At 39.5% G+C, this 13,351-nt stretch overlaps 1 protein-coding gene across 3 annotated transcripts in view; it reads left to right on the top strand.

Moving 5' to 3' along the window:
• Nucleotides 1-12,486, top strand: part of rxrgb (retinoid X receptor, gamma b) — a 32,837-nt gene extending 20,351 nt beyond the window's left edge. For 2 of the 3 annotated variants that reach the window (XM_032526175.1, XM_032526177.1), the window contains exons 2-10: nucleotides 2,541-2,767; nucleotides 5,838-5,979; nucleotides 8,004-8,195; nucleotides 8,871-9,034; nucleotides 9,872-10,001; nucleotides 10,671-10,803; nucleotides 10,950-11,041; nucleotides 11,181-11,286; nucleotides 12,044-12,486. In XM_032526175.1, coding sequence (XP_032382066.1) covers nucleotides 2,541-2,767; nucleotides 5,838-5,979; nucleotides 8,004-8,195; nucleotides 8,871-9,034; nucleotides 9,872-10,001; nucleotides 10,671-10,803; nucleotides 10,950-11,041; nucleotides 11,181-11,286; nucleotides 12,044-12,191 — 1,334 coding nt within the window. In that variant the 3' untranslated portion in view covers nucleotides 12,192-12,486. The remainder of the gene's footprint in view (nucleotides 1-2,540; nucleotides 2,768-5,837; nucleotides 5,980-8,003; nucleotides 8,196-8,870; nucleotides 9,035-9,871; nucleotides 10,002-10,670; nucleotides 10,804-10,949; nucleotides 11,042-11,180; nucleotides 11,287-12,043) is intronic. The other variant, XM_032526176.1, reaches the window with a different exon arrangement.
• Nucleotides 12,487-13,351: the final 865 nt, after the last annotated feature.

Below are 13,351 nucleotides of genomic sequence, written 5' to 3'. Positions count from 1 at the left end.
TGAAAATTTAATTTTTTTGTTTTAATGGAATCTGATATGTGAGCACTCTGTTAAGCTTTATGTTAGAAAAAGAAGAAAAAGAACCATTTTGCATCTTTTAAGTAACCGTGTGTGTGTGTGTGTGTGTGTGTGTGTGTGTGGCGCGTGTGTGAGAGTGGGCGAGGGAATGGTACACTGACAGAGCATTAGATTAGTCCAAATGTGCATAATCGTGGCATGTATTTCATCATCAGCATCATTTTACTCAGAAAACGCCATTAATTCCTTTGAGTCATTGACATTCACAGTGAGACAGAATGCTTATTGCATCTGTCTAAATGAACAAGCAGTGACAGACAGCCTGTGGCAGTATATGAGTACAGTACATGTACTCTGTATGTGTATGTAGGTATTTGTATATTGTATTATGATGAATGATTGTCCACATTGTCCTTAACTAGAGCACATGCATGAATTTACACAACACGCCCTTTTAACCCAGTTGAATGACAGCTTTTCTAAGTAGGTCATCTATGTAAATGCCAGCCTGTCAGTTTACATCATTAGATGCAAAGAAAAGTCAGCACCCTCTGACCAAAATAAGCAAAGCTTCATTACTCTGTGTAACCATATTTACACATTGAACACAGACTGCATAAATACATTTTGCACTGTTAGTCGACAATATATTCTCAGATTCTCAGGCATGTTTAAAGGTGCAGTAAGCAATGCTGCATGAAGATTGTTAATAGCTAAACTCAACTGCCATACAAATACAAGAATCTCCGCCCCACAGATTCATGGATGGGCATTGCTATAGCAACCACTTCTGTTAGTGGCTCTGCTGACTAAACGAAATATGGAAGAGTTGATGTTAGCTCATTTTAAGTTGTAGATTTGAAACTGTTGCTACTGCTGTAAACAACAGTAAACAATAGCTAATGGACAAGGTTAAACTGACCTAATGAAAACAGCAAACCATGAAACAGCAAAGCTAACGTTATTACTCACTAGTTCATAGCGACAAGAGCCCATTTTCATTCCTCTGAAAACGTTGAAACCATGGCTGAAACACCTCATCGATGTTAACAAGGCTCTTACTCCTTTCTCGTTTATAAAACTTCATTTTAAATTTGTATTTTATAGTCCTTTTCCTCTTTTGTTGTTTCGCTACGAACTCTTCCTGTTGATAACTCCTGGCCTTCCACTTCCTCCTTCCGTCCCCTTCGCTTGTTTGCACGCGCCACCAGATGCTGATTGGTTGGTGTTGTGTAGCTTGTGCGCACCTTTCTGTTGGTTTTCCATTCACACAGCAAAGGCTGTGTAGGAACACTGGATTTTTTTCAGCGCACACAGAAAATAGAGAGCTAGGTGACCGTGAGGAGATATTCGTTGAATTTGATAAAAAGGTGTCTTAGATCAACATCGCTTACTATATCTTTTAATCTATTCATATTCCACTTATTTTAAAGTGTGATATGTTGTGGGATTGTAAAGCTGCTATAGTCAATATTTTTATTAGATTAGATTAGATTATACTTTATTCATCCCACCAAGGGGAAATTTTTTTTATTACAGTAGCAGCTTTTTCTTCAATAACAGCAAAAAACAAAAACACACAAACAAGTAAACACACAAGAAATACAGGCAAACAATAGACAATGATTATAAGGTAGACTGAAAGTAAGCAAAATGGCGTCAAATAAAGGTAGTTTAAAATGCGGTTGCCATGATACAAGAAACAATATTGCGGTGTAAGTGACGTTAAAATTAAACTGAATGTGTAATTAGAGTAATAAAGCAAGAGTCGGTACCATAATATAAATTATATTAACCTGTGGCCATAAATATTGAAAAGTAAGTACTTGTAATAAAATAATATAAATACCGATATTAAAGATAAACAGAACGTGTGTGGTGTAGATGGGAGTAAAGGAACAGAAACTACAACATTATCAGGTAGTGCAGGTGTTGTAGAGTCTGAATGAGCATTAAATGCAATCAAACCTATGTGCACTGTGAGAGTTACCCCTTTTACTGACGAACCCACAGAAATTACTCAACCATGCACCTTTACTGAGCATTTTGTGTTTTTCAGCTCATTGTTGTAGTTTTGACGGCCATGGATTCTCACTGCTGTCATAAGTGTTGTTTCCAGCCACTGCAGGCAGCTGTTTTCTACTAAAAAGCTCTGATATACCCACTTTGCACTACCTGCTCAGCACCAAACGGAAGTCTTTCTAAGGTGCTTATACAGTATGTCAGTGTTTACAGCTTGCTGCGCTAGCCCAGAGGCACCAAAAAAATCACTTGTTGCAGCGTTAAGCAATATGATTTATTTTGGATGTCTTTTTAAAACTTTGGCTTGTTTGCATTATTTTGTTTGACATGATACACAAAGTTCCCTGTTCAGTAAGTCATTGATGAGTCCAAAGTTAGAAGGATTTGTTATAATGGATGCATTCGCTTCTGTATGTGTACCTAATCAACTGGTAACTTAGTTTACATGTTTCTATTCTGTGTCTCCTCAATCTTAGTAACACATTCTTCTTCTCCTCCAGACTCGGGGCCAATGACCCACACCCACTCTCCTCCCATGGGTGGCATGGTCGGCCACCCGTCAGTCATCAGCACCTCAAGGCCCTTACTGTCCCCCATGTCTGGCTTGGGCTCGCCAATGAACGGCCTGGCCTCACCCTACCCAGTCATTACATCTTCTCTGGGCTCGCCCTCTATATCATTGCCATCCACGCCCAACATGAACTTTGGAACACTCGGCAGTCCACAGGTGAGAAAATACGTGGGTGCTCTAATGGTCAACAGATAACTATGGACATTGTCTTGAAAGGAACTTGAAAAAAATATACATTAGTACTTAAAATGAATAGAAGGTTTATATTTAAATTATGTGTTAATTAGAGTTGTGATAAAATGTTGTAATTCACCCTGTCGGTTTTATCCGCTATCCTTTGCCATGCCTTTCAAAAAGTACCTCTTTAGTTAGTAAAAACTTAAACAATATTCAGAAAAACATTAGGAAACGTAAAACAAGGTGCTGTGAAACAGAGTTAATGTTTTTTAAATTAGTCCTCAACACAAACGTTCTACTTATTCCTCCTAAGCTCTCAGCTTTAGTGTTTCATAGTCTTTCAGATTTTACCTTTGGCAAGCTGGGCCTGCTTTAAGCTATCATGTTCTTTGGTCGATCATGTGCCTCTCAGTCAGGATTCTCCGACAGCAGTCGAGAGGTTAGGCATATCCAATGTGTTTGGCCGGCAAAGCTTGGCTTTCCTCTCTCCCCTACCCTTCTACTGACCTTTAAACTTCTTGCCCTAAAGGTCATCCCTGAGTTCTGTGTTACTGCTGTCATGTGGGGGGACTTAAGGCGCAGTCTGACTATTAACCTGTTAATGGGTTGCTGAGGGAATGGAAAAAGAGAAAAAAGGAAGCCCCCATTTTCTTTTGATATGTTTGCTCTTTCTCACCATTTCTCCTATTCATTTTTACCACACTCTCTCTTCCCTTGTCACTTTATGATACCCAAGTTGTTCATGATCCTGACATAGCTCCGTTCCCAGTGAGATTGCATCTTTTAGACTGCATAAATAATAGACAGAACACCCATATGACTTCCCTTTTTTACTGTCTTGCACAAAGGACAACAAGAGAGAAAGAACTAATGGAGCTGCTTTATTTAAGTGGTCTCTTGAATTAACTACAAACCACACAAGGCTCAGTGCTTTGATGATCACCCGCACATACAGAAACACACATAGAGTGCTTCAGAGGCTGGATGGAGGCCAGTGCTGCTGGGCACAACAGACAATGATATAAATTGGTTCAATCACAGTATGGATCTGTGCCTTAAGGGGCGACCAGGGTTGATAATATTGTACAGAGTAGCCATCTTTTCACTGCTCGCCAACAGCCAGTGACCAAGACTCAATCGGGTCATTGTGTCATGCATCTCATACTATACTATTTCTTTGGGTGAACTGAAGGTCATGAGCAGTGCTGGGCTGACAGAAGCATGAGCAAATTCAATATTGTTTTTTTTTTTTTTTTTTTTTTACTAATATCTCAACATTATCACTTTAAAAGGCCTGATCAGTATTTTCTTAATATGAATTACAACTTTATTTACATAGATAAATGAATAGTTTGAGTCTGCTGCATTTGATGTTAACAAGCCTGTAATAGCAGCAAAAGTAAACATTAGAAACCCAGATTTGATATTTAGTTATGTCATATTGTTTCATTATGTATAAGAATACCTGTATATTAATCTGAGAGTGATAGCTGCTTACACACGTACTTTGAGTTTCACAAAGGGTGAGGGGGCTGCATTTCCATGACTGATTTTAACATTTGGTCCAAAAAATGGCAGAAAATGAAAAAAAAAGGCCCAATACAATTTCCCAGAGCCCATGCTGACATATATCCAAATTGCCTGTTATGTCTGACCAGCAATCTAATATCCAATTACATTTAGTTAAAAATAAATAACAGTGGAGGCGCTTGTCTCCTGTAAACATTACATATATGATGCAGTGTGGTCCTCATAGCATGTGTTGTATAAAGAATGCATGAGACATCAATAATCCATATACAGTGCTTGTAGCACTTTTCTAAAGAAGTATGTCTGTCTAAAGTGACATGTCTGAACAACTGTTTGAATGCACCACAAGTCTTTTCAATCCATACATGTGTACAATTATTTATTTGTAATGATTCTGCACTGAAGAGGAATAGCGGCTCCTTATTGACTCACATAAGCAAGTACGCAGGAGGCTCAATGCTCGTTTAAGTGTGAATGTCGGCCTTTGGAGCATCTACAGCAGGAGTTGTTTGCGGTGGAGAGAATTAGTGAGCTCCAGGAAAACTGAAAGAAAAGAAAAGAAAAAACACGTCTTATATACTCTCCTCTGCTGTAAGGGTCACAGGCTTGAGTTTAGTCTGCCATTAGAGGATATTCAGAAGGGAGTGCACATTGTAAATAAGTGATAGGAAGAGCCTGAGGTGACTGTGGGAAGGATGTTCTATATGCTGCGCAGCATCTTATATAGGGCAGCAGGGCATGTGTAGGTCAGTCTTGTTGTTTCCACTCAGAGTGCAGATGTTTACAACAACAACTAAACAAAAACAAAAAATGCACAGCACAAAAATGGAATCCGGTCTGGCACTCATCAGCGGGAGAGGGTCAAAGGGAGAAAGGGTGATAAGAGTGAAAAAAAGAGGAAACGGGACCGAACACGAGTCCCTCATTTAAGAGGTTTCAGAGGTGACATGTGAGATGTTTTACTGTCTCAGAGTCACTTTAATTAAGGTTTGAATTGTTGTGGTGCCATTATAAGAAGCTGGTAACAAATGAAAACAAGCATTTGGACTGGTGAAACAAAATGAGAGTGGATCAAAAGTGCAATGTCTTTACAACTTTCACTTATTCTCAGAAATTGGAAGACCCTCCACATTTGCGCCCTCTGCTGTTTGTGTCTGAGAACTGCTTTTTCTGTACACGTGATTCCTCTCATACGCCTCTCCCTGTCAACAAACTAAAAAACCTGTATGACAAGCCTCTGACAGAAGCTTCTGCACCTCCCACTCACCCAGCATGTGATCACAATCTGCACTTTCACAATAAAGGGTGTAGGTGGGGAGAAGAAAAAAAAGATTATGGGTTAGCGGAAGACACCATGTGAAAATAGAGGAAGGGGGAGAGTGTCATGAGACGGCCTCTGCACTTTTCACTCTTACTTCCCCTCCGCTTCCTCCTCGGCTCTGTTTAGTTCATTTCTGGCCACCTCAGCTTCAACTCTGTGTCTCTGTGTCTCTGTTCTGTCTTCCTGTCGTACTCTCAGATGAACATGAACAGTGTTAGCAGCTCGGAGGACATCAAGCCTCCGCCGGGCCTACAGAACCTGGGAAACATCAACTACCAGTGTACGAGCCCCGGGGGAATGTCAAAGCACATCTGCTCCATTTGCGGGGACCGCTCCTCAGGTAATGTTAGAGGGGGAGGAGGAGGGAGGGGGGAGGGGGATGGGCAAACAAACTACACTCCCATTCATCACAAACATCGCCACCCAGATAACTGAAGGAAAGATAAGAAAGACAGATTGATTTCAAAGTTACTTTTCAGGCATTTTGTCAGTTTTATTAGTGCAATGTTGATTTGCTCTTTGACAACCTTGACTGTAAAACTGGTGAATATATTGCACCTGAAACAAGAAAGCACCGTGGGGAAATAACGCAGCTGTTAAAAGTAAACTTTATTTATATAGCACCTTTCACAGACAAGAGGGGTCACAAAGTGCTTTACAGTAAAAATAAATAAAAACAACAATCACGTAAAATACTAAGCCATATTGTTAGTTAAAAGCTTGTCTAAAAAGATGTGTCTTCAGGTGTTTTTTAAAAGTTTCCACAGAATCCAAAGCTCTCGAGGCTAAAGGGAAAGAGTTCCAGAGCCTTGGAGCCACCACAGAAAAGGCTTGATCACCTTTTGTTCTGGGGACAGTTAAAAGGTCTTGGTCTGAAGACCTCAGAGAGCGACCAGAAGTGTGTGCATGCAAAAGATCTTGGATGTAAGAGGGAGCTTGACCATGCAAGGCTCTATAAGTAGTGATTCAAATTTAAAAATGCACTCTACAACCTACTGGAAGCCAATGAAGAGCCTTAAGCACCGGAGTAATGTGCGATCTCCTGCTGGTCTTAGACAAAGGTCTTGCTGCTGCATTCTGTACAACTTGCAGTTTGTCCATGGATGATTTGTTTAAACAAGTGTACAGTACATTGCAATAATCCAAACGTGAAGAAATAAAAGCATGAATAAGCATCTCCATCACTTTTTTAGAAACCACAATTCTGATCTCAGCAATGTTCTTGAGGTGGAAAAATCAGGAACAAACCACAGATTTCACATGACTGTTAAAACACATAGATTTGTCAAAAATGACACCCAGATTTCACACAACATTACAATCAGAGAGTGATAGAGCCCCAGTGGCCTGCCTAAAGTAGAGAGAATGCAGGAAAGATGAGTGCAGACGGAGAAAAAGTAATCCTCAGATGTATTACATTATCTTTAAAGAGAGGCTCCATATTCACAATTGTGAAATAAATGAGGCTAGACAAACCTTTTTTTTCATTAACAGTAATATTGTTCCTTGTTTACCGCTGAAGCCAACTAATCCCATAACATGGCTACCCACTGACTTCCTATCTCTAAATGAGTGTAAAGAGTTTGTAACTTTTATTTGATTTATGTATTTTCTATTTTATTTTTTGGGGCATTTTTAGGCCTTTATTTCCACAGAACAGATAAAGACATTAAAGATGAGAAAGAGGGGGAATGACATGCTTTGAGTGGAAAACCTCTATATATCTGCTCTGCCAACTGAGCTAACCCGGCCACAGAGTTTGCAACTTTTTTTAGGAAAAAAAAAAATTGGACAAATATTAAAGACGCTATAAATTCCTCCATGTCACACAATAAGAACTAGACGGCAGCTGCAACCGCATAAAAACAATTGGGCAATTAATCATAAAGGTCTGGTGTATTTAGTGAAGCATCCTAATTTATCCACCTGCTGTCATGACACCCTGCCCATCAGCTCTTTAAAAAAACATTTCACTCACTCCTCTCAGGCATTTTTCCAAAATCACTGACAACTGCAGTTGTTAAGCCACTTCCAAAGAAAGGCAACCTGGACAGGTTGAACGATTTCAATCTGGCTTCAAACCTCATCACAGCACTGCTAAAGGTAATACATAATATTCATCTGAATAATACGGATTCAGGTAAAACGTCAGTTTTGTTGCTGCTTTATCTCTGCGAGCCTTTGGTACTGTGTGGGTGTGATTATCTGGTACAGTCCTAAGTTGGTTCAGATCCAATCTCAAAGGCAGGGGCTTTGTGTTTGCTATTGGTGATCATACATACCTTGCCTAGCATTTGGGCTGTTGCTAAGCTCTCTTAATATTTTTTTTTGTATTTATGAAGGGTTTCCATTGTGTTTCCACAGGAAAGCACTACGGTGTGTACAGCTGTGAGGGATGCAAGGGCTTCTTCAAGAGGACCGTACGTAAAGATCTTACCTACACGTGTCGAGACATGAAGGAGTGCTTGATTGACAAGCGCCAGCGAAACCGCTGCCAATACTGTCGCTACCAGAAGTGCCTGGCCATGGGCATGAAGAGAGAAGGTGTGTGTGCAGGTGTGATATGTTTAATAAGGATTGGTCTGGGATTTGTTCTTGATCTTTATTTCGATTATTACAAATGCTTGTTTAGGGTGTAAGCATTGTTGAACCCTGCAGAAATGCATGTATAGATGTGTAATATGTGTAACAAAACAAAATCAAATCAAATTATGCAGCTGCTAATGGGGTCATTTAAGATAAGTATTCAGTCCAGAGCTGAAACTATTAGTTTACCATTGATTAATCGGTCAATATAAATGGTCAGCAACTATTTTGATAATTAACTATGTGTCAATGTAATTTCTAAAGCTAAATATCAAACAGTCCTGACTTGGAGTCTCATTATTGTGAGTCTTTGTTGCTTTTCTTTGTTTTAATTAATGATATACTAAATATTATTTATGCCTTGGACTGAAGCAATTGCTTACTACTACGATCTTGGATCTTTAGGACATGTTGAACATTTTTAATAGTGTCCAATGCAGAGTGAACATTACTGTTAACACTATGGTTTTGCTGATATCTAGTCAAGGACAATAAGCATGGAGTGTTTGACCTGAAATGTATGTGTGTCTGTGTTGTGTGTGTGTGTGTGTGTGTGTGTGTGTGTGTGTGTGTGTGTGTGTGTGTGTGTGTGTGTGTGTGTGTGTGTGTGTGTGTGTGTGTGTTTGCGTGCGTGCGTGCGTGCAGCGGTGCAGGAAGAGAGGCAGCGAGGAAGGGAGCGAGGGGAGAACGAGGTGGAATCTACCAGCAGTTTCAACGAGGAAATGCCCGTGGACAAGATCCTGGATGCTGAGCTGGCTGTGGAGCCCAAAACAGAGACGTCGTACAACGACGGCAGCCCCAGCAACTCAGTAAGAATCACAGATGCTGAGCGTGGTTTGGTCAAACGCATTAATCATTAATCTACCATGAGGCTGAAGTGGTACCTAACAGATGGAGCAACCACTGTATAGTAATCTAAATATAAAATGCTGCTTTATTATGTTGACCTGATTAGTGGTGGTCAAAACATATGTAACCAGCTGAGTAATGAAGCGGAATGAAGGAATGTGATCAGGCCAAGTCAAATTAAATTCAGGACATAATCTCCAAACACTAATGCAGCAGATCCATGAATTGCAAGATTGAAAGGTTTTTTGATTAGTAGCTACTGAAATTTAAATAAAACACGCTGAACAGTTTTTGGGGACTAAATCCAGTCTCTGGTGTTACTCCATAATTGGATCAAGCTACTGACAGTGTTATTATTATTTTTATTTTTATTTTTACAATGCAGTGTTTATTGCAGTATTTCACTTGAGAACCATTTCAGAGGTCAGGAAAGTATCAGTAAGTCGACACAGTGTTGCCAATTTATTGGCTAGACCTGTACAATCTCATGCAATCTACTGCAACAGCTCCGCAATAAACTCTACCACCCAACGCTCATAATGTTGAACTTTGCTGATAGTGAATCAAAAAAGAAGTGATTCAACTCAGTGGTCATTTTTAGGCTGAAGTTTGGTTAGATTTCATTTCTGTCCTTAACACTTCAATACTTCAAGAATAGGTCAGAACATTCACAAGTCTTGTCAAAGTAGTCACAGCTGCACCTACTCATTAATCACTGTCAGACACGTTCAGATGTCACTGTAGGAGATCACCAGCACAGCTACTGACTGCTTTGTTTTTGTTTTCTTCCTCTCCAGACCAATGACCCTGTCACCAATATCTGCCAAGCAGCAGACAAGCAGCTCTTCACATTGGTGGAATGGGCCAAAAGGATCCCACACTTCTCCGAACTCCCCCTGGATGACCAGGTCATCCTACTACGAGCAGGTACACACACACACGCACACAGGCACACACACACACACACACACACACACACACTCTCACAAACACACACAATCCCATGCATGCAGCAGACATAAAATATATGCGCACGACTACATGTGCATTTGTGAGATGCACAGCCTTAATATACAAATAAATAAAACACACATGTATAAATTGTGACTTAAAAATAAAAAGTATACAATATTATTATTATTATTATTATTATTATTATTAATAATAATATTATTAGTAAACAGGCCTTTCTAGGCCCCATTGTCCGCATGCTGGGGCAGCATTTTCTTCAGGGCAGCATTTTCGTTATTCATCCCCAGGCAAGCAGTCTATTTGAGTCTTTTACATTTGCTCAATACATTTTTGCCATCTAGTTTAATGGAGCAGTGAAACCAAATATAACTGGACTATTTGCCAAGTCCCAGCAGTGTGGTATGCAGCCACACCAATGCTGACCTCTGCTGGTGAAACATTTCACACACAGGCCTGAAAGAGGAAGTGAAGAAGCCACACAGAAGACCCAATAACAATCTGTGCAGCTTTAAGCAAAGCAGGGGAGACTGACACAGAAATCACGTCATCTATCATTAACACATATTTGAGAAGGACCTAAGAGGAGGGATTTAAGGATGGCTTGTTTTGTTGTTTTGCATCCAGGCTGGAACGAGCTTCTTATCGCATCATTCTCGCATCGCTCCGTCACGGTAAAAGATGGCATCCTGTTGGCGACAGGCCTCCACGTCCACAGAAGCAGCGCCCACAGTGCGGGAGTGGGCTCCATCTTCGATAGGTGGGTAGCATTCAAAGATGAGGCAATAGTTACCGTATTGAAATTTTCTGGAGAAATGGATGCAACGTATATATTTTGTTCGTTTTTTTGATTCATTCACTTTCGTTATCAAAACTCTGTAATGTTATTGATCTGATCTCCTACAGAGTCCTGACAGAGTTGGTATCCAAAATGAAAGATATGCAAATGGATAAGACGGAGCTTGGCTGCCTGCGAGCCATCGTCCTTTTCAACCCAGGTCAGCTCGGCCTCCAGTCACTGTTCACGTTTACACAGTACGCTAGAAAGCAAGAAATGAGAAATCCATCTGGATTTTGAAATTCATGTTTCTAAATCAGGTAGACTGTGGTCTGACTGTGACAATGTGTTTGTTTCAGATGCAAAAGGTCTTTCAAGCCCACCCGAGGTCGAGGCGCTGAGGGAAAAAGTCTACGCCTCATTGGAGTCGTACACCAAACAGAAATACCCAGACCAGCCTGGCAGGTAGGAAACGCATTACATTACAGCATCAATCAATAGTTTAGTTACCGCTTTGACTTGTATGTAGCAATGACGATAGATTATTTTATATCACCGCACAGCTCGTAAACACTTACTACAGCGTTAGATTTGAAAGGACAGAGGCCTGTAGTGTTATTGCTGTATACAAAGGTTGCAATTGATTATTGTCATGTACTGTTGGAAGCTTTCTAAATGACAATGTAGCTTCAGCTGAAGACACTCACGATTTTAATTGACAGCGCAAAAAAAGAAGAAATTAAATTAATATTGCACTATTGGATTCAATAGTCATTTTCTTAATAGATGCATTGACAATGTAACGAAAAAAATACGGCTTTAAAAGTAGAATTCTTGGATTCAGCATTTCACTGGACTACATAGATCTAATTAAATACTCTATTTGCTAATAAACTAAAGAGCAGTGCATCACAATTAATGAATTTTTGCATGGTTTGCATAAATCGTGATCGAAAAAGTAACTCTTAACTACAGTGGTGAGATTAATATGGTAGTGTTACAATTCCAAATTAAATGTAGTGCAATTAAAACACTTTGGGAGTGTGTCTGATCAATGTTAAAAATTGAAATGTTAGACTGGAGTAAGTGTCTTGAAAACAGGATTTTATTATCTTATTAAACGGGATGTAGTTTTGTATATTTAGAATGGTAAACATAGTAATGGTTTTCTGCATAATAGAGAAGGATAATGACTAAAGTTTGATTCTCCTCCTTTTGGCAGGTTTGCCAAGCTGCTGCTCCGCCTGCCCGCCCTGCGCTCCATCGGCCTCAAGTGTCTGGAGCATCTGTTCTTCTTCAAGCTGATCGGGGACACGCCTATCGACACCTTCCTGATGGAGATGCTGGAGGCTCCGCATCAGATTACATGACACGAGTCCCCCCCTTCCCCTGTAAATACTCCCACATTGTCAGCTATATGAAGACGGAAGACTTGATTCCAATTGTAAAACAGCATATTTTGTACCAAGCAGTACATTGTAATTAAAATGAAAACAAAACAAAAAAAAAGTATTTTAAGGTTGCGGGGAGGGTGGAGTCTCGAGACGGAGGATCGAGCACACTGTCAAATGAATTCTAATAGAATTGTTAACAGATTTTTTTTGTAAATAGGTAATTTCAGGTGTCCGTTTTGGAAGCAACCCAATGCAATTTAAAAATAAATCATATTTTATTCAAAGAGGAATTGTATAAAAACAGAAACCATCCATGCATTTCTTAAAACTCATTTGAGAATTCTTACAGAATAAAGTTATTTAAAAATGTATCTAAATTGTGTTTGTCTTGTGTTTTTATTTTACTTACTATATAATATATCATAAAATCACAGTTAGAACTAGAGGGATCTGGGCATTTGAAGCCAATGTAAATTGATTGATATTTTTTAACTCTGCCTTGAATATTCTAATACGTTTTTACTTTCCATCCTTAATGATCTGGAACTGCAATTTTAGTAAGTGGCTCTATAACAACCTAAGTATGTAGAAAAACAAGGACATGTTTTAAAATTATGAAAACATTTTGAGAGACAAAATGTCTAATCTGGTGATCATCACATTTGACCAATTTGCTTGAATCTTTTTTTAAATATGTCACAGACAAACGCGGCCCAGAAATATTTTCCATTTTTAAGCGTTGTCTCTTCTGTTTATTTCCAGTGGTTGACCACCAGATGGCGTCTGTTGAGTGTAAACCATCCAGTCTATGGGGTAAACACATACTGGAGCATGTTTGGTATTGTTGAATCCTTCCCATGGTTCCAGTCTGGCACCGTTACAGGCCTCAACATCACAAGTGCCTTTTACTCCTCATCACAAAGATCTGTGAGGGTGTAGAATCTGGTGGTGGTGCTGGCACATATTGTGTAAAATTTAATGTCATTGTAAAAAAAGAATAAATCAACAAAATGTGGAAAATAGAGAGCACAGACTGATAAATCGTAGAGGCCGATATATTGTCTTATATATCGGCTGACAACTTAGGCTACTGTACAGAAATACTTAAAATATGTTAGAGCTGCTATAGAAACATG

The sequence above is a fragment of the Etheostoma spectabile genome, chromosome 9, assembly GCF_008692095.1.
Source record: "Etheostoma spectabile isolate EspeVRDwgs_2016 chromosome 9, UIUC_Espe_1.0, whole genome shotgun sequence".
Lineage (NCBI taxonomy): Eukaryota > Metazoa > Chordata > Actinopteri > Perciformes > Percidae > Etheostoma > Etheostoma spectabile.
This window is presented reverse-complemented; position numbering and strand designations above follow the sequence as displayed.